The following is a 25,397-nucleotide window of genomic DNA, read 5'->3' as shown; positions in this document are numbered from 1 at the left end:
AAGTGAAGGACAAGGTGTATGGCAGCAACCAATTAACAGGTTTCTTGGTCAGTTTTCTGCAATTTCAGACAATTGACTTGACTACATGGTTCAGTTAACGAGTTTATGTCTTGTGCAAAGATTGCATGAAGATTCCTAGAAAATATCAGATGCTTTCTCTTCTCTTTCTGCATGCTTATATAGTGAAGTCCCGTTACTTTCAGCCTTATCGTATGAACTGCTGTGAATTAGGCACAGCCTCAAAGTTACTAAAATATATCTTCCCCAGCTGACACCTCCATTTTCCAGCTTCTTGTTCTTTCTTTATAAACGTAGCATTTCTTTTTTTTTTTACTTGACCTATGAGAGCTTCACGCTCTTTTCCCACATACATATGCGCGCTCACAGGTATGCCAAATATATTTTATAGAAAATAGATTTCCAAATTCCTTGGGGCAAACAATTTCTCAATTTCTTTCTTCCAGCTTTCATGGTGGGATAAAGCTGACTCCTGCCTTTTAAAGATGCAGCTGCTACCTTTTCTAAAGTTGCAACCAGAGCTGCCTCTCCACAGCTAGCAAGCAGATAAACTAGCCCAGGGGTCTGCAAACTTGGCTCTTTTAAGACTTGTGGACTTCAACTCCCAGAGTTCTTCAGCCAGCCTTCCCCTTCCTTTCCCCCACACCTCCCTTCTTCCTCCCTTCTAACCTTCTCTCTTACTCTTGTTTCCTTGAGAGTTGAAGTCCACAAGTCTTAAAAGAGCCAAGTTTGCAGATCCCTGAACTAGCCTCACTGGGGTGAAAATGCACTTTTGGAGGCTGGTCTTCTCACCTGCTCTAGGCCTTCCAGGCAAGAAATTGACTTGACCAGTTGTATCACATTTCTGGTGGTAATCAACAACTATGAAGATGATATACTAACTGTGGTCCATCAGCCTACAGCTAGAGATTATCGCAAAGCATGAAGCATCTATAATGTCAGGCCTTTCCCTCCCTCTTTCCCTATTTGCCAGGAGAGAACCTTGTGTAACTTTGACAGCTGTTGAAACGATTAGAACATTCTACGGACAGAGCTTTCCATTTCATAGCATTTTTTTTTTGAAGGGCATGGTAGCAAGCAAGCTGCACTTGACACTTCCTTTTCCGGCCTTCTATTTCCTAACTGCAAACCAAAAAAAGGGCGAAGCAAGAACAATGCATGGAGATGCAACTTTTCTTAGCAGAAGGCCTTTGAATGGTCAGGATAGAAAAAACACAGCAGGCCTAAGAGATAAAATACATTTGATTTCATTTATAGTTATATAGAATTCATTTCCAATCATGTCTTTAGTTATGTTCCTCTTCTGCCACAAAGGTGCTTTTTCGTGTTTTTCTATGAAGACTTTTTGCTTCTCATCCAAGAAGCTTTTTTAGCTCTGACAGGATAGTGGAGAATGGAAGGATTTATATTTCTTGCAGACAGCTAGTCATTGCATTGAGTTGTTGAGGTCCCTTGGAGGTTTATCTCTGTCCTCAGGGTCACGGTGCAAATGTGTGTGGAGTCTTCTTGGCTACAGGATGCCTTCCATCCCCCACCAGAGCTGAAGAAGCTTCCTGGATGAGAAGCAAAACGTCTTCAAAGAAAAACAAGAAAGTCCAGTTGCCTCCTGGAAAAGCACCTTTGGGACAACCATGACATGGATGACTGAGAATCTCCGTAGACTTTTAGCTATGCACTTAGGGATGAACACCCTTTGAACGGGGTGGGATATGAACGAATTTCCAGAAAAATTGCAGACTACAGGAAACATTTGAGCTTCAATTTGAGATGCAGACAACACAGACCCATCCCTAACAGCCTGCGCCTGTCTTCAACAGGGAAAGGATACAGGACAGAAAACATCCTGCAGCCAAGAAGGCTCCACACCCATTTGCACTACTCAGGTGACCCTGAGGATACAGATAAACTCCAAGTGGTCTCAATGACTCTCTAAAAGAATGCAAATGACCATGCGTCGCATTACATTTTGCACTGAATGCAAAATGTCTGCAAGGAATAAAAATCTTTCCATTCCCCACCATCTGGTGAGAGCTTCTTGGATGAGAAGCGAGAAACTTTTCAAAGAAAAACAAGAAAGTCCAATTTCCTCCTGAAAAAGCACTTTTGGGACAATCATGTCCTGGATGACTGAGAATCTGCATAGACCTGTTTTGCCATAATAAAAAGAGAAGTTGGCAGATACGTGGCGAGGGTTCTTAAAGCTCAACATAGTCCTAAGACTACAGGTGATGATTATGGCAGGCTTCAAGAAGGGCTGCGCTTAGTTTGATTGGCTTTGTAAGGAATCAAAGCCCTCACCCCACTTTTCTTTTTCTTTTTGCTTTTACAATTACTCCTACTTAAGTTATGAATCTAACTGACAGAAAAGGATAGTATTAGGGCTGGGAAACATTTTGGAAATTTTTGGGAAAGGTGTTTGAGAGAACAGGAGAATCTGAATGTTCTGACCTCATTTAATTCTTAGAGTGCAGCCCGTAATATATCACTCAAAGCCCAAACATGACCTCTGACCCCTAAAGACGTTGCACACTCCTGATTCAGATGCTATAATTACTACCTGAACAATCTCTCCTGCTGCTTTATCTGATTAAGTGTTAGTGATTAAGCCTTTGCATCAGCTCAGTATTTTTAGTCTGTCTGCTGTAATTGCCAACTGTAATGCAGCCAACTCAGAAGCCTGTCAAATGTTTTGGGTGTAATTTGTGTGATTACCCATGCACAGAGCCAGGCAATTAATCTAATTTTACAAGGTACTTCTGTCCAAATATTTTACATATTGGTGTTCATGAAACTTATTTTCTTCCTTTTTTGTTATGAAAGATCTCCCCCTTTTCATGGGATATTTCGATTTGATTTATAAATGTGACAGTTCTCCTTCACGTGCAATTCTTGGAGAAGGATGGCAAGTTTTCACGGAGATGGACTCCATGCATGTCAGTCAAGTATCCTTTAACAACGACCCTTCATGAGGACAGAAGATCATATTAAGTTGAATGAAAAGAAACAACACATGTTTTAAGTTCGACTTCCAAGATACGGGAGATTGGAAGCACAAAAAGAAAAGCAACTGACTGATGCTGGAGGGAGATCCAGGCCAGGCAGTGATCTGCAATATTTGAGAATCCTCTGCTATCCAAGAACATTGGATCATCCTGACATAAACGTCACATTCACTTTGGTGCATTGGTGCAAAATAATTTTACTTGAAATAAAAGCCAGGTAAATGAGATAATCAGCATCCCTAAGGATCTGCTTGCAAGCATGGTATTTTGGGCGTGGCCGAACTTTCTAGTAAATATTGAGAACTGCTTATCTGATGGATAAGAAGTCTAATGCCTATTTGCAAAAGAATCAGTTGATGCAGATTGCCTCGTGCTCATTAAAGACAGAAAATTCCTCCTTTACACCGAAAAAGCACTGAGAAAAAGCCCCCAGAAATTTTCTGTCCTAATTTGCAGAACATTTCTCACTTGAAAGCAGTGTGATTGCCATAATTCCTGTATTGTTATTTTAAACTTCTTGATAAAGCTTACTAATCAAATTCTGAGAGAATTGTTCTACGAAATTAGTTTCTAGTCTAGGCTGCTACCAGAAATAGTCAGCTCAATGGATCATCTAGACCAGGGGTCTCCAAACTTAGCAACTTTAAGACTTGTGGACTTCAACTCCCAGAATTCCTCAGCCAGCTTTGCTGGTTGAGGAATTCTGGGAGTTGAAGTCCACAAGTCTTAAAAGTTGCTGAGGTTGGAGACCACTGATTTTCTAGTCCAATTTTGTTCTTGCTAGTTTGATGAAGCCATGTGTAATTGGAGCATGATGGAAGACAAGTATGGAAATCAAATGTATTTGCACGAGCTGATGTCATGCGTGGCTGGGGACAAATAGTTTAAGAAAAAATAGAAAAAAATATCTTAAAATCCCAGGAAGCTCTTCCCTCCACAAATAAAAAGATGAAAAGGTCAAATAACAACATGCACATTCTCAAAATTCACAATAACTTCCATGTGTGAACCTCTCTTCTTTATTGACAACTCTGTATAGTTCCTTAAAGTCGTTGCTTGAGCCAAAATTATTAATTATTTACCTGTGCTAAAAGCCCTGGTTGGATCTGAAGGGGCTGAGCCCCAGCAGCCTGAGTGACTATGGGAACTGCATTCTCCATCCGGACAGAATAGCCAGCATGCTTTGAAGGGGAAGTTTGCAATCCTGAGCCAAGAAAATAGTGAAAAGAAAAAGCAGGGTTAGACAGTACGTATGTTTTTAAGATAAATCACCATCAATAAAAAGCACAGCCCTGAAAAAATGTCATTCAATTTGGTTCCATGGTACCAGGTAAATCTATGCATACTTCAAATGATTTAAAAGAGGTGTTTCATGTGAATACAATACCTGAACTTTCTGTAAAGTTGAAAAAGACACAATTACTTTAATAAATTGACAGATTAAAGCAAATGCAGCTCATTAAAGCAGCCACATCTTGTCTCAAGCTTGAATAGAAGACTAAACTATCTACTTTTAAGAAGGGAGGTAGCCATAGTTCCAGGCTTTCCAATATACCCCTTCTGAATAACCGTAATCCTAGTAACAAGATCCTTCTTAAAATTATTCTGTAGTTGTTGGTATTATATTTTTGCTTTATTATATATAATTTCTCTCTCATTTGTTAATTTATTAAGTATGTTAATATTTTCATAACAGCTTGGAGGCAAACAAGTTAATCTTTTATCAGGAGTAGAAATTTTACAAGTTTACTGTGCAAATTTTCCATCAGCCAACTGCTCTCTTTCACTTGGTAAAATTTCTATTCTCTCAACACCAATATATCATTCGAATAAGATTTTTCATTTGTTCTTTCACTAGTCAAGAATAGCATATATTATGGTATTTTCAGTGTCTGCCTAAGACATTTATTTTCCAGTAGAAATGTTTGGAGTGAGGTTACGTGTGTGTGTGTTTTAAATGTCTGTGTTGTATTGGGAAAAGGCTTTTTAAACTATTTTTATTGTATCCTCCTCCCTATGGTCTTTATTAACACTTCTAATTTGTCTGTTTGCTTTAACTGTTTTCAATGTCTTTAGTAATCTTCCATGACAGATCTGGTTATTGGGCAGATGAGAAATAACCACCATTGTTGTCAAAAAGTGTACCAAATTCCTTCAACATTGTGTTCAGATGCCTCAAATTTCTCTCAGGAGGTGACAGTATTTGACTGACCTTATTTAGGCTCAGAAGCTTTAGCATAGCAGAAATATTTGGATGGAAAACTACAAGGAATTCCAAGACTGTAGAGTAGATGGGAAGTTGGGAGAAAAAATACCATCCTGGGAAAAACCAGTGGCTAAGCTCTTTAATTTTGTTGCCAAGAAAACTGTTTGAACCTGTCCATAAAGTCATCAGGAGCAGAACTAGACTTGAAAGAGAATTATACTGTTCTACTACCTCCACTTTATCAGTTTCTCTTGAATTTTACTTTTTATCCTACCGTTATTAGAGACTTGATATATAATTCCAACTATGTCCTACCTAATGCTGAATAAAGCTAGATTTGTTCAGTACAATTTCAGGGTCTCTCAAACTTAACTGTATATATCTGTAGCTTGCATCTCAATCTAATCAGAACTCCTTAACAGAGGCTCCTGTCTAAATGCCATAGTCAACTGAAATGGGGTTTGATCATTCTTAGGAAAAAATGCTAACATGAATCTTACACATAAATGTGGGAATGTATCAAAAGCCTGCATCCAATTTTCAAACTCAACCTGCAAAGTACTTTGATCCTTCAGGGCAGGGGTGGGTTCTAAACATTTTTACTACCGGTTCTGTGGCCATGGCTTATTTTGTGGGCGTGGCTTGATGGTAATGTGACAGTGGAATGTTCCCAAGGAATATTACTTTTGTATATGATTACTGCTGCAAAACTATATGTGAAATTATATGTGTAGAAATGGAATTATTCTGAAATACCCAAACCGGAGGAATGGTTGATGAAGAGGACAGAAGTGGCAAAATTAAGCTGTTGGATAGAGAAAATTCAACAACTCCATTTATTGGTGACTGGAAACCCCTTACCGACTTTTTATTGACTTAAAAAAACTTGTGATTTATGGGTTTGAAGGTTAGAAAGGGTAGCTCTGTGATGGCAAACCTGTGGCACATAGAGCCTTCTCTATGGCCAAGTGTGCGGTCGCCAGCTGCTCTTCTGGTTTCCGGCATGCATATCTTCGTGGGCACTGGAAAAAGGCCTGAAAAAGGCCCAAAAAACAGCCTGAAAATGGCCCAAATAAAAGCTGGTTTTTGCATATGCCGGAAACCCAAAGACCAGCTGGCCGGCGTGCATATGCCTGGTTTATGGCCACTTCTGGAACCAAAAATGGCCCCAAAATAGGCATGCACGTGCCAGCCAGCTGGGGTAGCTTATGGAAAGAAGGAAATTATGATACAACCTTATAGAGAGACAGCAAAGTGCACGTGTGTGTGTATATGTATGTATGTGTATATGTGTGTGTGTGTGTGTGTGTGTATTTGTATAACCACTGTCAAGAAGATTGAAAGTTGCTTCTTTATAATCTTTTTCTTTCTTTTCCTTTTCTACTTTTTGTTCCCCTTTTTCACTGTTTACTATTCTTTTTATTATCTTTATTTTCTCTTAACAGTTTTTATTTCATTAAAATTATTTTTAAAGAGATAAATTCTTGATGCTCTTTAAAATTATTTTTTAAAAAGATAAATTCCTGATGCTCTTTTTTTGACCCTGATAATTTTCAGCTGACAATTAAAGAGTTATCCATTCCTGTAATCTAATATAATATAATATAACAACAGAGTTGGAAGGGACCTTGGAGGCCTTCTAGTCCAACCCCCTGCCCAGGCAGGAAACCCTACACCATCTCAGTCAGATGGTTATCCAACATTTTCTTAAAAATTTCCAGTGTTGGAGCATTCACAACTTCTGCAGGCAAGTCATTCCACTTATTAATTGTTCTAACTGTCAGGAAATTTCTCCTTAGTTCTAAGTTGCTTCTTTCCTTGATCAGTTTCCACCCATTGCTTCTTGTTCTACCCTCAGGTGCTTTGGAAAATAGTTTGACTCCCTCTTCTTTGTGGCAACCCCTGAGATATTGGAACACTGCTATCATGTCTCCCGTAGTCCTTTTTATTAAACTAGACATACCCAGTTCCTGCAACCGTTCTTCATATGTTTTAGCCTCCAGTCCCCTAATCATCTTTGTTGCTCTTCTCTGCACTCTTTCTAGAGTCTCAACATCTTTTTTACATCATGGCGACCAAAACTGGATGCAATATTCCAAGTGTGGCCTTACCAAGGCATTATAAAGTATCTGTCAGTTAAGTGTGCACTCTTTTGCTTCTGATATTTTATTGTTTCATGCTGTACTCTGAAGTTTTAAGCTATGCTTTAAGTTTTATCTTTAAGATGTGAGAATGGTTTTATTGTAAAACTGATTTAATGCATATTTTAAAATTTTGTTTTACCCTGATTTGATATTGTTTTGTAAATGAGAAATAAATATGATTTCTCTGAATCACAAAAAATGAAATCAAATACAGGGGTTGAATTTTAATTTATGCATGTCCTCCATTGTTTGGGTATAAGAAAGAAAAATATATAGAAATATATAGTATATTATATTTATAATATTATAATATTTATAATATTATTATTATAAAATAATACTGAGAGTCCCAGGGGGGTTTATTAGAATAGAATAGAATAGAACAGAATTTTTTATTGGCCAAGTGTGATTGGACACACAAGGAATTTGTCTTGGTGCATATGCTCTCAGTGTACATAAAAGAAAAGATACGTTCATCAAGGTACAACATTTACAACACAATTGATGGTCCATATATCAATATAAATCATAAGGATTGCCAGCAACAAAGTTACAGTCATACAGTCATAAGTGGAAAGAGATTGGTGATGGGAACTATGAGACGACTAATAGTAGTGCAGATTCAGTAAATAGTTTGACAGTGTTGATGGAATTATTTGTTTAGCAGAGTGATGGCCTTCGGGAAAAAACTGTTCTTGTGTCTAGTTGTTCTGGTGTGCAGTGCTCTATAGCGTCGTTTTGAGGGTAGGAGTTGAAAAAGTTCATGTCCAGGATGTGAGGGATCTGCAAATATTTTCACGGCCCTCTTCTTGATTCGTGCAGTATACAGGTCCTCAATGGAAGGCAAGTTGGCAGCAATTATTTTTTCTGCAGTTCTAATTATCCTCTGAAGTCTGTGTTTTTCTTGTTGGGTTGCAGAACCGAACCAGAAAGTTATAGAGGTGCAAATGACAGACTCAATAATTCCTCTGTAGAACTGAATCAGCAGCTCCTTGGGCAGTTTGAGCTTACTGAGTTGGCGTAGAAAGAACATTCTTTGTTGTCCTTTTTTAATGATGTTTTTGATGTTAGCTGTCCATTTTAGATCTTGCGATATGATAGAACCTAGAAATTTTAAGGTTTGTGTAGGAATGTAATTTATGGTTAACTTCCTAAGATATGTATGCTACACAACAATATGTAAAGACAAATCCTAGCAGAATCTCTTCTTAAAGCAGCCTACACTAACTTCTCATTCTTCATGTATAAAAGGTAACGGGAAAAGTTCCCCTCGTATATATGTGCTAGTCGTTCCTGATTCTACGGGGTGATACTCATTTCCGTTTCAAAGCCGAAGAGCCAGCACTGTCCAAAGACGTCTCCGTGGTCATGTGGCTGGCATAACTAAACGCCAAAGGCAGATGGAACGCTATACCTTCCCACCAAAGGTGGTCCCTATTTTTCTACTTGCATTTTTTATGTGCTTTCAAACTGCTAGGTTGAGAGAATCTTCATGTATACAGGACTACAAATAATACATATGCAACTGCTGGTCATGCTAGTATGTATGGAACTTGTAGCCCACCACAGAGGGCTCTCTAAAGGTTTAGTGAATCAGAGAGCTTGGAGTCTTCTAGTCTAACCCTTTGCTCAAGGCAGGAGTTCTTAGACCATCAGGCAGGAATTCCTAGACCATGAGGTTCAACTTATGGATTTTCTAGCTTCCAATTTTGGCACAGCCAAGTCTTTAACCACTGACATTAAAAAGGTAAGAATTAACTTGGAATCAGTCTACACATTGTGCTTATCTATAATACATTATTTTAGATTTTGGAATTATATGATGTGTGAAATTAGTCAACTGTAGTTTACTCAATAAATTAGAGTAAGATCATGATTGGGCACCAAATGTCAGCAACATTGTTGTGTGCCAGTTTCAACATTTATTGATTGTTTTGCAGATGGCCTTGGGAGTTTACAAGTAAAACTGGGGTCAAGCCAAACATTCTCAACATGCCCTTCTCAAAGGCATTAATAGAAACTCTACTGGGGCTTTAAAAGAGGAACAGGATTCATATTCCAATTGAAATACAGTGCTTTAGGGGAGGAAAGTTCAACTCTCCCTTTTTAAGCCCCAGTTCCAAAGGACTTTAAATGAAAAAAGCCCCTGAGTCTTTTCTATTTTTGGTCTCTAAATTGGATTTAGTTTTAAAAGATGCATTAAATATGATCTGTAATTTGCTTCTGAAAAGAACAGTAACACTGTATTTTTCCTTTGTGTATTTTGTTTGGAACAGTTGTTACCTTCCCTGAGCCGATAAGAAGGAGAAGGTTAGATACCTAGACAAATTAAGGGACTAGTTTCACGGTCATTTTCCAATTGTTCCCAATGGAGATTGACTCTATGCAACTGCTGAACGAGAGACAATTGTCTCCACAGGAAGAGCCACTGGCTGCTAAAGTCCATGGCAGAAATTAAGACTTCAGGTGTCAGTCATTCTTTCAATTGTCCTACCAGCTGTGCATCTCTCTGAGCTGAAAAAAATCACTGAGGATAAAAAATTTGCTCCCAAATAGTCAAATGCCTTTTGTAGCTTTTGTAAATAAGACTCGGGGGACTTTTGAGGATTTCGCTCTGGAGTTCTTTTATGTTATTTCAAAGCCACATAAAAAGGATAATATGTCTGCTGCACAGTGGTGCACTAAGACATCAATATCTACAAATAACTTAAATATCTTTGGATAAAAAATGAGAGGGGGAACCAGGCTTCCTGGCCACAGTTATATAAAGGAAACTGGAGCTCAAAAATAAAGAAATAGAGTCTTAGTTCCTTATTCTCCTTATTCTCCTAGCCCCAAATATCTCCAAATATTGCCTAGAAAATTGGTAAATGTCAGGTAATATGATAACCAAGCTGAGAATATTGATACTGTATATGTCATCAGTCAGTGCATTAATATACTGACAAATTGAGAAATTTTCCATCTGAGCCCACCTTGCCAACTCAGCTTTCTTATACATGTCAATGAAAAAACATGTATTTTGTGTTGTAGAAGAAACTGTGGTTTTTCAGATTAGGTGAACTAAGTTCCCTATGGATAGGGAAATTTAAATGTATCAGCGTCATACATTCAGTATGGTTTTTCTGAAGACATTTCAAAAATATGAGAGCAATCAGGATACATTTCAGAATCTATAGGGCACACTTAAGAGGCATGATGCCTGTTGGCAGCTGAGGGAACACAAATGTTTTCTATTGTACCTACCATAATCCCATCTAAGTGTAAGAAGACAAGGAAGCTGGAATTTTATGTCCACGAACACCACTGGGCCTTCACATAGGCATTCCCATAAAGTCAAAATAGTGTGTATGGTCAGCACAGTGATTTCTTTGGAAGGATGTCTACATGTCCAGGAAGAGACCAATGCTAACTAGGGATGGTAGAGAATGTATTTGAGGATTAGAATGATAGTAGAGATCAATCTCACTGTTTTGCCTCTTAATGAAGTGGAATCTAATGACTACCTCACAACATGTTGTCAAAAATCCAGTCAGCACCAAAAGGTTCTCTATCCCGCTTATCAGTGGTGGAATTCAAATAATTTAACAACTGGTTCTCTGCCCTAATGACCGGTTGGATGGGGCATGGCCAGGAAGTGTGATAGGCAGCACTCAGTCTCCTGCAGCATCCTGGGAGCAAAAACGGGCTGGGGGGAGGGGTTGCGCCATACCCACGTGCCCCGTTTTGGGCCTAGTAGGCCTCCCTACTAGGGAGCCAAAACAGGGTGCATGTGAACTTCTGGAAGGGGCAGGGCCAGCCAGCAATTTAACTGGTTCGGCCGAAGTGGTGTGAACCGGTTGAATCCCACCACTGTCCCTTATAGAAAGGGGTAGGGGAGATCAATTCTGTGGGGGAAGAATTATGCCCTATTTTATAAACCACATATAAGAAAAATTTTGGTGAATCAAACTAAAGATTTATCATTTCGAGCTGCTCTCTTGGGTCTAAGGTAGATAAGATTCTTATCAGTTACTATCTGACCATTTCAATTGGAAATGCTGGAGACTGAATTTGGAATCTATCTTTCTAAAGTGTTGCTCTTTGCCTACTGGCCCAGCAAGATATCTTTTATGAACAATCTGGAGCTGAACACACACAAAACCCTAGAAATGGTGGTAAATTTTAGGAGAAACCCTTCCATACTTCCACCATTCACAATACTAGACAACACAGTATCAACAGTAGACACCTTCAAATTTCTAGGTTCTACCATATTGCAAGATCTAAAATGGACAGCTAACATCAAAAATGTCAACAAAAAAGGACAACAAAAAATGTTCTTTCTGCGCCAACTCAGAAAGCTCAAACTGCCCAAGGAGCTGCTCATCCAGTTCTACAGAGGAATTATTGAGTCTGTCATCTGCACCTCTATAACTGTCTGGTTTGGCTCTGCAACCCAACAAGACAGACACAGACTTCAGAGGATAATTAGAACTGCAGAAAAAACAATTGCTACCAACCTGCCTTCCATTGAGGACCTGTATACTGCACGAATCAAAAAGAGGGCTGTGAAAATACTTACAGATCCGTCACATCCTGGACATAAACTCTTTCAACTCCTACCCTCAAAACGACGCTATAGAGCACCGCACACCAGAACAACTAGACACAAGAACAATTTTTTCCTGAATGCCATCACTCTGCTAAACAAATAACTCAACACTGTCAAACTATTTACTAAATCTGCACTACTATTAATCTTCTCATTGTTCCCATCACCCATCTCCTTCCACTTGTGACTGTAACTTTGTTGCTTGTATCCTTATGATTTATACTGTAATTGATTGTTTCCTGATTGCTTAATTGTAGCCTATGACTATTATTAAGTGTTGTATCATTAAGTGTTACATTTGTACCCTATGACTATCATTAAGTGTTGTAAGTGTTGTACCTTGATGAAGGTATCTTTTCTTTTATGTACACTGAGAGCATATGCACCAAGACAAATTCCTTGTGTGTCCAATCACACTTGGCCAATAAAAAATTCTATTCTATTCTATTCTATTCTATTCTATTCTATTCTATTCTATTCTATTCTATTCTATTCTATTCTATTCTATTTATAGAATTATCCCTGTTAAACCTGACACTTTATTGAAGCATGAAAATTTCTCTGGGCTAAGGACTGTCCCATCTCTGAACATCACATTGAGGGCTTCCTTGCAAAAGACATACAAGGTAGATATGGGGAAATTCTGAATTAAATTATTTAAATATTAATACTAGGTATTTTAAGCAAAAAAACTCTATACCGCTTTATGTGACCCATATGCTTTTATACATACCGGCAAACAGGAAGAGGAAGTAAGACACAGTAGCACTGTGTATTTGAGGGCTGCCACAAAGAAGAGGGGGTCAACTTATTTTACAAAGCACCCGAAGGAAGACAAAAAATAGTGGATGGACGCTAATCAAGGAGAGAAGCAACCTGGAATTAAGGAGAAACTTCCTAACAGTGAGGACAATTAACCAGGGGAACAGCTTACCTTCAGAAGTTGTAGGTGCTTCATCACTGGAGGTGATGGATTAAAGAAAAGATTGGACAGTCCCCTGTCTGAAATAATATAGGGTCTCTTGCTTGAGGTTCGACTTGAAGACTTCCAAGACCCCTTCCAGGTCTCTTCTGATTAACACTGTAGGAAATTATTGCTGGTGCTCAATGTAATCTAAGGCAGCAGTCACCAACTGGTGGTTCCTGGTCCACTGGTGGTCCGTGAGAAAATTTTGGTGATCCGCAGAAAAATTATTTGCATTTTTATATTGCACTAAATCAGGGGTCCTCAAACAACGGCCCTTGGGCCGGATATGTGCAATGAATGTTTGTGTTGCTGCAGAGTCTCTCCCTTCGGGGTCTTTTTGTGCAAGTCAGAGGGGAGCAGAAATTCCGACTTGGGGTCTGCTTTGGCCTCCTGGTGCGGGGCTTTGGGCAAAGGCTGGAGGGAAGCGGTGCTGGTGGCAAAGAGCCGGAGGGCCTCGTTCCAGTGGGACTCTATCTTGGCCTGGAACTGACTGACCATTTCAGCCCACTGACCCTCCAGGCGCCGATACCTGGCCTTGCACTCCCACAGGTCTTCCCTCTGCTTGGAAAGCCTATGCTCACAGTCCTCAATGAGGTGCTTCTGCTGAGCCTCCTTCTCAGCCAGATCCAATTTGAACTGAACCAGCTGTTTTGCCAACTCTTTCTCGTGGTGGCTGCTTAGCTCCAATAACTGCTTCCTGTTGGGGCCCTTAAGAGCCCGGGTGGGCAGGTGAGGAGTGGCTGGGAAGGGAGGGCCGAGGAGAGGTGCCCCTTGATCATGTTGGCCACGCCCATCCGGTCACATGACCACCTAGCCGGTCATTAGGCAGATCATATTAGTGGTCCCCAGGGTTTATAATTATGAATTTAGTGGCCCCTGAGGTCTGAAAGGTTGGTGACCCCTGATCTAAGGTAATTTGGAGGAAACAGCTGATTCCCTAGTCGAGTAAAATTTTAGAGTCCTACCAGACAGATGCCCCATCCTCGCTTTTAGTAATAGCAGCACATTGAACAACAGAAAGGAATTAGAAGCATTCTTACCTTGAAAACCTGGAGGACATACAATGAGGGCTTGCTGGAAAGGGTCAGGACGAGCACATATCTGCGCTGTGCCTGTCTGCAGAGGGACGCTCCTCTGAGCCACCGCGGCCATGGATGCTGCCGAGGGCTGGTAGAGTGCAGATTGGTAGTTTAGTATGGAGACATCAGGGTTGGCTAAGGAAATAGTGGCACTGGTAGTGGAAGTGGGAGCCAGAGTGGTGGCCTAAAGGAATTATGGGATTTAAAATAAAATAAAAACAAAATATGAAGGCGATGGTAATGTTGGGGGAAGCTAGTTTTCAAAAGAAAAGATAAAATAAGGCACATAAATAAAACCTTAAAAGGTAGAAAAGGGTTTAAAAAAACAAAGCAAGAAGGAAGCTAGAGATGAATAAGGATAATAAGAGTTTCACTTGACTCATCATGCGTCCCATTCCTTTGCTTACCATTACAGGTAGTCCTTGACTTACAGCCGTTCATGGAATGACTGTTCAAAGTTACAACAGCATTGAAAAAAGTGACTTATGAACATTTTTCACGCTTATGACCGTTAGAGCATCTTCATGGTCAGATGATCAAAAATTCAGACGCTTGGCAACTGGTTCGCATTTATGACAGTTGCAATGCCCCAGGGATTATGCGATCACCTTTTGCAACCTTCTGATAAGCGAAGTCAATGGGGAAGCCAGATTCACTTAACAACCATGGTTTAACAACTGCACCAATTCACGTAACAACTGTGGCAAGTTGTGATGAAACTCACTTAACAACAGAAGTGAGAAAACAGAAAACTCACTAGCAACAGAAATGTTGGGCTCAATTGAGGTCGTAAATCGAGGACTACCTGTATCAACGATTATAATCACAAGCCCAGACATCAAGACTACAACCCACAAAGCTAGTCAAGTTGTCTATATAGAAAGATTCAAAACTTTGCATAAATATGAATAAATATTTCTAGTTCACTAAGTCTTAGTAATACACTGCATGTGTGTTACTTGATCTGTTCTTGGTACTTGGTGACAAGGCTCACTTTGTTGAGTTACATGCTCCACAAGCAGGTTGATTTGGTTTTTCAACTGTTGTACAGTTGTAGCTTGGGATGTATAGAACACAAAGGAATGTTATGTGTAGATTACATTGCTTGAGGACAGGAGATTTCAATAGAAATACAATGTATATCTCTGATGGGCCCAGAATTTTCTCTAGTTCTAACCCTAAATGTGTGGCTTCAGATATCGGGTGTTTAGTATTTCACGATTTTTTTTAAAAAAATCAAGACATCTTGCTCTAGGGCAGAAGTGTCAAACTGGATTTCTTTGAGGGCCGGATCAGCATTGTAATTCTCCTCTGTGGACCGGTTGAGGGGTGGATGAGAAGGGACAGTCGTTTTGGCCAGCAGAGTGCTGCAGGAGGCCACCAATGTGCCCCATTTTGGCTGCCAAAGGCACTGTGGGCCAATCCCTTGCTATTTCCAGGCCACCCCACCGGCTGAATCCAGCCCACGGGCCTTGAGTTTGACACCCCTGCTCTAGGGCCAAAGCTCTAGTTTAGGTTTTTTTGGGTTTTTTTAGAAGTGGAAGAATTCTAAGCATCTGGAGAACTGCAGCGGTTTTAAGAATGGTTTGATGAATTACTTTCCATCCCTTCCATTGGAGGAGGTGTGATGGAAAAGGTTATCTATTAAAACATTCCCACAAGAGTATTGACAATGAAACTGTTTTATGTCAGCTTCATTTTGACATCCCAGTGGTTTTTTTTTTCCTGGTACAGTAGCTTGATTGCTCTCACTTTCTCTTCCACACAGGGAAAGCTAGAAGTACCTCAGTTCACAGTTTCTAACTGCATGTAAACCGCATGTGTCTTTCTGGTTCTTGTCCTTGAAAGTCATAGACAAAAGCCATTATTTGTATTTATTCATGATTGTGGTTCTAGATGAAGTTTTATTTGTTTTCTTCTTGATTCATTTTACTATAAATTCATTTTACTATAAATTAAATTCCATAAATGTCCTTTAGTAATTTAAGAATGTGTCCCAGTACACAGAATCCATTGTCCCTCCTGTTTTGTTTCAGAAAATACAATTCATTAAGGATTATTTGATTTTGATTATACCTTTCACCAATTAGAATGAAGTAGAAATGTCTCCATCACATATTTTGATCTTTTTTCCCTACTTGTTATTTCACAAATGTGATTCGATTTTCTTAGTTGTTAACTTTTGCGGGTGCAAAAAATTGTGAGTATTAATGAGACTTTATTTATAATGTTAAGAGGAATCCCAATACTACGGTCATGAATTTTAAAAAATTAAAAAAAAACATTAAAACAAAAAAAACCAAAATAATCCAGATTCCTTTCCTTTAAAAAATATTTCCTTTTGTATTCAATTAAGCAACAAACTGCAGTGATTCCTAGAGGACTAATGACCACACAAAAGACACAAAATTAAATACATCTGATATAAGTACATAAGTTCCAGCATTTTCATTCTGATGCTGTCTGGCACTTTTAGCCATCCTCCTGTTGGCTAATCTGTTCTTCTTCACAAATATCCATGGTGATGTGTTAGAAGAAAAAGCCAGCAGAACACTGATGACTTTTGAGATTTGAAAAATGTTTCCAATAGGGTCCCAACACATGAAGGCAAAATAAGAGCAGCTTTGCAAAACTTCTACCTCAAGGACCAAATCCCATGTTATTCTTTTCTTCTTTCCCTCTCTTTTTCTGCTCGCATGTCAGTATTGTGTTATGTGCACGGTGATAGAAACCCCAAAAAGAAAAGGAACAGTAAGTCTTGCTAATTGGGACTCCTAGTCATAAATGTCACTGGTTACTAAAATTACATTCGAGAAAATGTTTTTTTGAAGGAAGATGGGTTGTCACAATAAGTTAGAAGGCACTGGTGTTAGATTGAGAAGGACCAAAGTCAAATTCTTGGTGATGGACAGTTTCTGAGCAATCTTGGACCATCCTCAGTCTGTATCTCTACCTCTACTTGAGTTATGAGATTATAAATTAAAAGAAAAATAAACATACTGGATCCAGAATTTCTGAATGATCTTGGGTCATTAGCAGTTTATATCTCTAACCTCTACTTAAATGATGAGCTTATACATTAAAAGAAAAAAGAAACATACTGAAAAATTTCTCCCCTTAAAAGAAAGAAGTTGGAAACCTCTGGAAGCCCATCAAGTTAGCCCATCATAATTCTTACCTGGTTATGAACTGTATTGAGCTGGTTATTGAAGGTCATGGTTAAATTGGTTGATGTGCTTGGGGCTACATGGGTGATGAATGGTGTTTTGCTTTGATTCACAGTGTCATACATGTTTACTCGCCGCTTGCAAATCTCCATGTTTTGAAAACAGGACTTAACACTGTTTATGAAGAAGGAGAACCAAAGATTAGCAGTAATCTAACTGACAGGAGAAACCACATCTGCCTTCATAAGAGATATGAGCTCAGCTTCTCTGTTTATTCAATAAACTAGGCTTAAAACAAGCCATGATTTAATGCAAATTGTAAACTCAGCTATTTAGTGCTCTCTAAAAACTCTCTATTCATTATACATAGAACTATGTCACAAACTTAAAAAATATTTGTAGTCAATATTTTCCTCAGGGACAGCTGGAATTGTAGTTTCTGTCTGGAATGATAAGCAGCCATACTAAAACATTACCATACCCACCATTGTACAGTTCCTGGGATTCTTTAAGGGCAGCTATGGAAAATAAGTTGATGTAATAGATACAGCTGCTGTTAAGAATATAACTCAAGGCTTCAAGAGATAAATTCTTTAATATTCTGAACAACAATTATGCAGATACCATGAGTTGTTAGAATCACTGCTTCTTCTACCATGCATTCTCAGACTATTGCTCCATTTTGAGTTTTATTATAGCTCTAAAGTCACCTGACCCTGAAACAAACTTTAAGAAGTCCAAATGTCCTAAAAATGCTAGAACTTATTTTTCCTTTTGTGTCATTCCAATGAACAGTGCCAGAGCCCATTAAGTCCCTGTAGTAAGGAGATACTACATAAATTCTTTATATTTTTTGCAGTGTCACTTTCCACAATCAAATATTGATATAATCCCTACTTATTCTGTCAAATCAGAATATCATGTTTTATTTGTAGAAAGTTTTTTTCAGGGTTACATTTAAAACAAAAATAATCTAAAAATTATTAAGAAAAATGGAACCGAGTCAACAGACCTACTGTAAGGAAAAAAAATCATGAGTTTAGAAGATATTTTTAGAGGCAACTAGTCCAACTTTCTATTCTGAGATGGAATCCCAAAGGGTTCAATAATTCTTCACAGATTCTCATCAATTCATTTTTTAGCATCAAGCTGCATTTTACTTGAAAATATCCACAAACCCTGTCCACTAATGAAAATGGCAATCATGCATCTACTACATTCCTGCTATCCTTGGGTTATGATCTAAAAATTGAGGGTTTGGGGTTGGTTTTGCATGGAGGTACCGTGTTTCTGTATTTCCCTGAAAATAAGACCCTGTCTTATATTTTTTTGAACCCAGAAATAAGCACTTGGCCTTATTGCCGATTGGGCTTATTATCAGGAGATGTCTTATTTTGGGGGAAACAGGGTAGTTAGTGATGTGTCAAGGCGAGATGTATTAAATTCTGTCAAGGAAAAGTTATTCAGTTTATGTCTACCATGTTCAACTGTTGCCCTTGTTAAAGGTAATACACCTGTGAGCCTTACAAAAAGGCTTCCATGATTTCCCCTCAAAACTTTCTCGTATATCCCCAAGCCTACCTCTAGAAAATAAGGAAAACGGAATACTTTTGCTTTCCTGCTATTGCAGCTGAGTCACCCACCCAGTTTTCCTAGTAGTTACTGGCTAAATATGAAGCAGCTCAGGAAGAGATGAATAAATCGCTGGAGCAAAGAACCAGAAATGCCATCCTGGAATAATATCTTATGACTCCAGAGCTAGAAAATTAACTCAAAATAAACCATTTCTAGGAGAAGAGCTGCCTGTTAAAGATCATGGAAATATTCTCGTCATGTGAACATCTCTAAATTCTGCTTGGCTGCCACGTATATGCAAAACCTGTTACGATCCCAAGAAGCGCACCTGGCAGCTTATCAATTAACCTTCCCCTGCATCCCATTCTTCACTCCCCCCAAAATCACCAAATCAGAGAGAGAAAGCAACTTACTGGGTGCTATGGGGAAAATCAAGCAGGTGTGTCATGGTGACAAATGGGTGATTGAGTGTTTCAATTGGCGTTATCCTCTTATCTGCATCTATCGTCAACATTTTCTTTAACAGATCTATGAACTCCCTCCGGTCTGCCTTTTCCACCAACATATCACTTCCTTCCAAATCTGTTGTCATATTTACCTGAAAGGGAAATTCAAATCAGTAGCAGATAGAGTTTTCTTGAAAGTTTGAACTAATCAAATCTGCAGGTTCTTCTTCAGCCTCCATACAGGTAGAGTCTTTGGGGAGGTATACTGTAATCTTCAACTGGACATATAAATTCCATTTGAGCATAGTTATTCTAAATCAGAGATCTCCTATCTTGGTAACTTTAAGACTTGTGGACTTCAACTCATTGAAGCAAAACTGGCTGAGGAACTCTGGGAGTTGAAGTCCACAAGTCTTAAAGTTGCCAAGGTTGGAGACCCCTGTTCTAAATGCATATAAACAATGTTACTTTCCCCTATGTAGGTTTAATGTGCAGTGGGTTCTAACAAGGTTATAATTTTTAATCATAATAATGTTTTCCACATTAACTTCTCTGTTGAATAAACTGGAAGACCTGCTGTACAATATAATGAGATCTATTTTAAGATGCATGTATTACAGAGAAACCTGATAACTATACTGCTGGACTTCTCCCATTCTGGATAAAGAAACATAAACACTGCACCTTAAGCACAAACACTACAGCTTAAAAAGGGGGAGGGTTGCCAATATATAAAATATAATGTGTGTGTTGATGGCTTATCTAGTTAAGCATCCCTTTTTAAAAATCTCAATCTCAGTTCTAGAACAAATCCTGCATTTGTGTGCGGGTGTGTATTGTAGTGGGGACAGGAGCTTAAAATTTGTGATTTACTGATCTCCTCTATAAGGAAAATCTCATAAGAGGCTCCTTTGTTGGCAATGATATAGGTTGAAAAGCAAATTAAGCATAGGTTTAATTTACCTACAATTCTTTTGAACCTATGGAAGAATTCATTGTTTTTATTTAATAATAATAATAATAATAATAATAATAATAATAATAATAATAATAATAATAATAATAATAATAATAATAATAATAATATTTTAATTTGTATACTGCCCTTCTCCCGAAGGACTCAGGGCGGTTTACAGCCACAATAAAATACAAAAAACAACACATACAATGCTAAAAACAAACATTAAAAAACTTATTCAATTGGCCCCATTTAAAATACAATATCAGTAAAATTAATAAAAATTTAAACCCATAAAAATCCATTAAAAATTTTAAAAATTCAAGCCAGTCCAGCAAGACGAAATAAATAAGTTTTAAGTTCACGGCGAAAGGTCCGAAGGTCTGGTAGTTGTCGAAGTCCAGGGGGAAGTTCGTTCCACAGGGTAGGAGCCCCCACAGAGAAGGCCCTTCCCCTGGGGGCCGCCAATCGACATTGCTTGGCTGACGGCACCCTAAGGAGTCCCTCTCTGTGAGAACGCACCAGTCGCTGGGAGATAGAAGATGGCAGTAGATGGTCCCGTAAATATCCCGGGAGTGCTTTGAAGGTGGTCACCAATACCTTGAAGTGCACCTGGAAGACAACAGGCAGCCAGTGCAGTCTGCGCAGGATGGGTGTTACATGGGAGCTCCGAGCTGCTCCCTCAATCACCCGCGCAGCCGCATTCTGGACTAACTGGAGTCTCCGGGTGCTCTTCAAGGGGAGCCCCATGTAGAGAGCATTGCAGTAGTCCAAGCGAGAGGTAACGAGAGCATGAGTGATTGTGCATAGGGCATCCCGGTCCAGAAAGGGGCGCAACTGGCGAATCAGGCGAACCTGATAAAAATCTCTCCTGGAGACGGTCGTCAAGTGGTCTTCAAAGGACAACCGCCCATCCAGGAGAACGCCCAAGTTGCGCACCCTTTCCATCGGGGCCAATGATTCGCCCCCAACAGTCAGCCGCAGCTGCAGCTGACTGTACCGGGGTGCCGGCATCCACAGCCACTCCATCTTGGAGGGATTAAGCTTGAGCCTGTTCCTCCCCATCCAGACCCGTACGGCTTCTAGACACCGGGACAGTACTTCGATAGCTTCGTTGGGGTGGCCTGGGGTGGAAAAGTACAGCTGTGTATCATCAGCGTACAGTTGGTGCCTCACCCCAAAACCACTGATGATCTCGCCCAGCAGTTTCATATAGATGTTGAACAGGAGAGGCGAGAGAATCGACCCCTGCGGCACCCCACACGAGGCGCCTTGGGGTCGATCTCTGCCCCCCTGTCAACACCGTCTGCGTCCGGTCAGAGAGGTAGGAGGAGAACCACCGATAAATGGTGCCTCCCACTCCCAAACCCTCCAGCCGGCACAGCAGGAGACCATGGTCGATGGTATCGAAAGCCGCTGAGAGGTCTAATAGGACCAGGGCAGAGGAGTAACCCTTGTCCCTGGCCCTCCAGAGATCATCAACCAACGCGACCAAAGCCGTCTCCGTACTGTATCCGGGCCGAAAGCCGGACTGGTACGGCTCTAGATAGACAGTTTCATCCAGGTACTGAGGTAATTGACGTGCCACCGCACTCTCTACAACCTTCGCCGTAAAGCGAAAGTTGGAGACTGGACGGTAATTTCCTAAAACAGCTGGGTCCAGGGAAGGCTTCTTGAGAAGGGGTCTCACCACCGCCTCTTTCAAGGCAGCGGGAAAGACCCCCTCCCGCAGAGAAGCATTTGTAATCCCCCGGAGCCAGCCTCGTGTCACCTCCTGCGTGGCCAGCACCAACCAGGAGGGGCACGGGTCCAGTAAACATGTGGTGGCATTCAACCTCCCCAGCAACCTGTCCATGTCCTCGGGAGTCACAGGATCAAAACTATCCCAAACAGTCTCAACAAGACGGGTCTCGAAACTCTCGCCTGGATCTACCCAATTTTGATCCAATCCATCCCGAAGCTGAACGATTTTATCGTATAGATAACCATTAAACTCCTTGGCACGCCCTTGTAATGGGTCCTTCCGCCCCTCCTGTTGAAGGAGAAAGCGGGTCACCCGAAACAGGGCGGCCGGGCAGTTATCTGTCGACGCAATGAGGGAGGAAATGTAAGAACTTTTCGCATCCCTCAATGCCACTAGGTAGGTCCTACTATAGGACCTAACTAGTGTCCGATCAGCCTCAGAACGGCTGGATCTCCAGGCACTCTCTAGGCGTCTTCTCCGGTGTTTCATCTCCCTCAGCTCCTCGGAGAACCAAGGAGCTGGTTGAGACCTGCGCCAGGTCAGAGGCCGCAAAGGCACGACACAGTCCAAAGCCCCAGCCGCGGCCCGTTCCCAGGCCGCGACTAGTTCTTCAGTCGTGCCGCGGGCCAGATTCTCGGGAAACGGCCCAAGCTCCGTCAGGAACCTCTCTGGGTCCATCAGGCGCCTGGGATGGAACCAACGGATTGGTTCCGTCTCCCTGCGGTGGTGCCTAACTAAATCATTTAAAATCAGATCATTCAACCACTGGCCAGAGATAAAAATCAGATCTAGGGTGCCTCCCCCGATGTGGGTAGGGCCGTCAACTAATTGAGTCAGATCCATGGCTGTCATGGAAGCCATGAACTCCCGGGCCATCGAGGATGCCGCGCCAGTTGACGGCAAATTGAAATCCCCCATGACCAACAGTCTAGGGGTTTCAACTGCCAACCCAGCCAGCAACTCGAACAGCTCGGGCAGGGCTGTTGTCACGCAGCAAGGAGCCAGGTACGTGATCAACAAGCCCACCTGAGTCCTATGACCCCACTTCACATAGAGGGATTCACAACCAGCTATCTGAGGCACAGTGGTCTCCCTCGGTTCCAGACTTTCCCTAATAATAACCGCCACCCCCCCACCCCTACCTTGGGCCCTCAGCTGATGGAATGCTCGGAAACCTGGTGGGCACATCTCTACTAGGGGGACCCCCCCTTCCGTGCCCAACCAGGTCTCCGTAATGCCCATAACGTCCATGGTCCCCTCCTCAATTAGATCTGAGATCAGGGGGGCTTTGTGTCAGGCCTGGAAACCATATTAGACTTTAGGTTTCCAGACGCTGCCACATTTTTCCCCTGAGGGGAAGAAGGGAGGCTGAGGGGTATGGTAACATTCTTTAGACGGTCAAGGTCGGATGGGGTTCATATCTGCAGGAAGAGTGGCAAGAAGATATTCGAATGGACTGGGAGAACGTGGGACCATGTGACCATCAAAGGGGTCAGGGGGGTGGGACTCTTGGGGTTTGTATAACTGGGGAAAGAACTGAACTTCAGTTTTGGAATTGCACTCATCGTGTGCCAGTCTCCTCATGCTAGTAAAGAACTCTGGAAAAGAAATGTCTCTGAGTTTCTTTTACGCAGAAGAGGTATTTCTGGAACCTTGACATTTTGTTAACCACGGACCTCGCATTACATAGCATCAGCCGGAGGCTCAAGTCTCGAGTGCTCTGGCCACTCGGGGAACGGGAAAATTCTGGGGGGCCGGAGCACGCGATCGCTCTTAAATAGCGAGGGCGTACCCTCGAAACCTGATATGCCCCCCCTTCCGCCATATCTGCCTCTCCCACATACCGTATTGATAACACAACCCTGATAAACTGGAACGAAACCCTCCCCCGCCACCTTCGGACCTGTTGAATTAATGCCGCGAACACACATTGGACTTGGCTCCCTCCCCGACAGGTTTCCCCCCACCACCCATCCCCCCCAACCCAAACCCGTCAATTTCCACCCTCCCCTTAAAATTCCCATTAAAACTCCCCTTAAAAAATCGGTTAAAACAATTAGTTAAAAATCCCCTAAGCCTCCTAGTTTTGGCATGCCACCTCTCGGGGTTCCAAAACCTGTCCTCAAGGTGGGCCCTCGATAATGTAGAGGATCAGACCTGTGAGAGAGGGGAATCTCGCAGGGCAAGAAGGTCAGCCGCTAAAAATGTCCGCATGACAGAAACCCGGCTAGCGGCCCCATCCTGGCCGGTCAAGATGTCACTGCTGGCTCTCCGGGTGAGAACAGTCAATAAAATCAGTCTTAGGCGGTAGATGGTCCAAAACCGCCTAAATCAGTTACTACATCAGCATCTCCTGGACAATCCAGGGTAGTCCAGGGTGATCTACAAAAGGGAGCAGGAACAGGGGGAGGAAGAAAGTCCTCCAGTGTCGTGGGCTCCATGGGCTTTGCTTAAGCTCTACGTGGGGGTCTCCGAGGCACAGATCTTCATTTAGCCTCGTCATCCCTCATCATCATCATCGAGGCGCGATGTGGCAAAAGATAACCAACAATCCGAGAGGGGGGCATAAACAGCCAAAACCACACCCCTGTCGGACACGAACATCAGCACTCCAATGCGTCGCCACCCACATCCATCTCTCACGACATCTCTCTTGGCGATGTCGATGGCCAAGCCCTCATGATCATAATTTCACGGCCCAGCCAGCTCAAAAAAAAAGGGAGGAGGGGTCACCCCCATCAGCACCGTTCGGCATCCCCATCGGGTTCCTTATCACCGATGATGACCTCGGGGCCGTCGCAGCACTCAAGCAGCGGACAAGTCCAACTGCCCCAGCTGCTGCTGGCTTCTGGGCGTCGCCAACAACGCCCAGAAAACAATGTTACCGCCAATGGCGCCGACCTCCAGGCTGGGCCGCCCATGGGGAAAACACCCCAGTCCAGGACCGTCCTTGCCTCTTTCGGTTGGGGGGGGAAACACCCCATCACTCAAGCGGGGGGGCCTAAGGTCTCACCAGGTCCCCCCAGCTCAAGCTAGTCCAAAAGGGCTCAGCCAGTCCGAAAGGGCTCAACCGCCGCCAGGCCCTACCAACGCCGGCCATGCCGCCAACGCTGGCGCCGCCCACTCAGACGCCGGACCAAACCGGGCCACCATTTTCTTCAGGGAGAATTACCTCTCCCACGGAACTGGACGGGGACCCACGGTCTCCAAAGGGGTCCCTCCATAGCCGATCCGTAGTTGTCTTCCTGAACGGCCTGATTAGCCTAAAAACTCGGGCCGTTCACTTGCCGGTAAAGCCTGACTGCTGCCGCCACCGCCGGAGCGCCGCCGAGGAGCGCCACCGAGGAGCGCCGAGGAGCACCGCCGAACAGAAGATATTCCGACACTCCTCCGGCGCTCCTCCGAAGCCGCTCAGCCCCGACAACACCTCTCTCCAGCTGGGAAACTGTTCTCCATCCGGGCAGGGACCCTAAAGATTCTAAAGGGTCCCTTCTAAC

General features: G+C 41.9%; 1 protein-coding gene across 1 annotated transcript in view; it reads right to left on the bottom strand.

Moving 5' to 3' along the window:
• Window positions 1–25,397, bottom strand: part of HIPK2 (homeodomain interacting protein kinase 2) — a 186,420-nt gene that overhangs the window by 35,096 nt on the left and 125,927 nt on the right. The window contains exons 6-9 of the mRNA XM_058189920.1: window positions 19,166–19,350; window positions 17,189–17,351; window positions 13,972–14,194; window positions 4,103–4,224 (exon numbers count right to left, since the gene is read on the bottom strand). Coding sequence (XP_058045903.1) covers window positions 4,103–4,224; window positions 13,972–14,194; window positions 17,189–17,351; window positions 19,166–19,350 — 693 coding nt within the window. The remainder of the gene's footprint in view (window positions 1–4,102; window positions 4,225–13,971; window positions 14,195–17,188; window positions 17,352–19,165; window positions 19,351–25,397) is intronic.

The sequence above is a fragment of the Ahaetulla prasina genome, chromosome 7 (genome assembly GCF_028640845.1).
Source record: "Ahaetulla prasina isolate Xishuangbanna chromosome 7, ASM2864084v1, whole genome shotgun sequence".
NCBI lineage: Eukaryota > Metazoa > Chordata > Lepidosauria > Squamata > Colubridae > Ahaetulla > Ahaetulla prasina.
The sequence above is the reverse complement of the archived record's forward strand: the minus strand, read 5'-3'. Positions and strand labels throughout refer to the sequence as shown.